The sequence below is a fragment of the Trichinella spiralis genome (genome assembly GCF_000181795.1).
Source record: "Trichinella spiralis strain ISS 195 chromosome Unknown Scfld2991, whole genome shotgun sequence".
In the NCBI taxonomy this organism is placed as follows: Eukaryota; Metazoa; Nematoda; class Enoplea; order Trichinellida; family Trichinellidae; genus Trichinella; species Trichinella spiralis.
In genome coordinates, this window is record NW_003529930.1 from 290 (window position 1) to 1758 (window position 1469).

Consider the following 1469-nt stretch of genomic DNA (forward strand, 5'->3'; position numbering starts at 1 on the left):
TTTATATAAATTTTGATTAAGGTAATGTTATTAGTAGTTCCCTGACCAAATTATTGATAATAAAGAACGTGGTGGATATTTTTTGATATCTTTTCTTAATTGAATGTTTTTAGTCTTAATAACATAAATTTTTGTTTTTAGCACAAATAGCAATGCTTTTTGTTAATTCATTTCTTTTATATTTGACTTGCATACCATTTGATGTCAATATTTTAAATTAATCTATATTTTAGTTTTATTTGAACTTTTATTATCTATTTTTAATTGCTTATTATTAATTTCTAATTTCATTTGATATTGTTTAATATGAATTAATTGCATACTGAAATTGTATTTATTGAATTTAATGAAAACTGCCGTTTGAATACTAAAGAAAAAAAATCATATTTTGTATATCTTTACTAAGCGCATGCTATTTTGTATGTTCTTATATGATACTTTGTGTTACTTGAAAATAATCTCAAATTGTATTAAATTTGTTTTAAAAGACAGCTCTCTCTTAGCTCTATCTGACTATAATTATAAATCTTTAATAAAATTAATTTTTATGAAACTCTGCGACAAAAGATGCAAAAAACCAAGACTCAGAAATGTGGTGATTTACGTTTTTCCACGCGCTCTGTTGTTTGTAGCAATTTTCATTAAAAAAATAATAATTTTCACTTCAGCATGATTTTTCATGTTTATTGGAACAACTGTTGATTTTTTTATCCACATTTATGGCTCTGAATTTTCAACCATTTCTCACACTATGATATGTCTTATCGCTATAGCAGCACAAGATGTAAATAAAAATTTTGTTTTTTTGTTTTTTGTCGTCCTTTCCAAAGTTTGGCATAAAATCTGTCATATGGTTAAAAGCAGATGTTTTTTAATGTTGCTTATAATCTTGTATTGTGCTTTTAATATATTGGTTCTTGCTGTATTGGTTGTTTTTTCGGTGGGTTTTCATTTTTTACTTGTTTCCTTTCTTTTTTCATCATTTGAACGTGTTTGGTCGACAACAGTACCATCCAAAATGCAGACACGGTCTCACAATGTGGTTCGTGAAAGTTTTGCTGTAACTAAAGACGTATCTGGGATTCAAGTTCCAGCAGATCTTTCAAAGCCACTTATTACAGTAGAAATGGTCAACATAATTGTCAGGAAGACAAATGAAAAAACTGTGCAACTTCATCAGAAATCCGTGAAGAACATCCAGATGCTCTGCGGCATTGGAAAGAAATGATTGAATTATGATGATTTATAATGCAAGTGTAAATGATGCTGTAAGAAACAATAAAACTGTTAGCATTTTTCTAACTGCTTCTTGATATAGCTAATGCACCATTATAGTTTATACATACCTATTAATACGTGAATTCAAGTTTTGCTAAAATTTTGTATTAAAATATAAAAACTATGCCATAATATAAGACATAATTAAGTAAGCATGCTAAAATCAAATTGCAGCTCTTCATGCAAAATAT

At 27.4% G+C, this 1469-nt stretch overlaps 1 protein-coding gene across 1 annotated transcript; it reads left to right on the forward strand.

Annotated features, from left to right (window-relative positions):
• Window positions 1-679: 679 nt before the first annotated feature.
• Tsp_13940 (hypothetical cytosolic protein) lies at window positions 680-1228 on the forward strand. The gene is made up of 2 exons (XM_003368150.1): window positions 680-940; window positions 1025-1228. The coding sequence occupies exons 1-2, from the start codon at window positions 680-682 to the stop codon at window positions 1226-1228; spliced, it is 465 nt and encodes a 154-aa protein (XP_003368198.1).
• The last annotated feature ends 241 nt before the right edge of the window (window positions 1229-1469 follow it).

Coding starts and splice junctions, on each gene's coding strand:
- Tsp_13940 (XM_003368150.1), top strand. CDS start 680: ATGTTTATTGGAACAACTGTTGATTTTTTTATCCACATTTATGGCTCT. Junction 941..1,024: donor CTGTATTGGTTGTTTTTTCG/GTGGGTTTTCAT, acceptor TCCAAAATGCAG/ACACGGTCTCACAATGTGGT.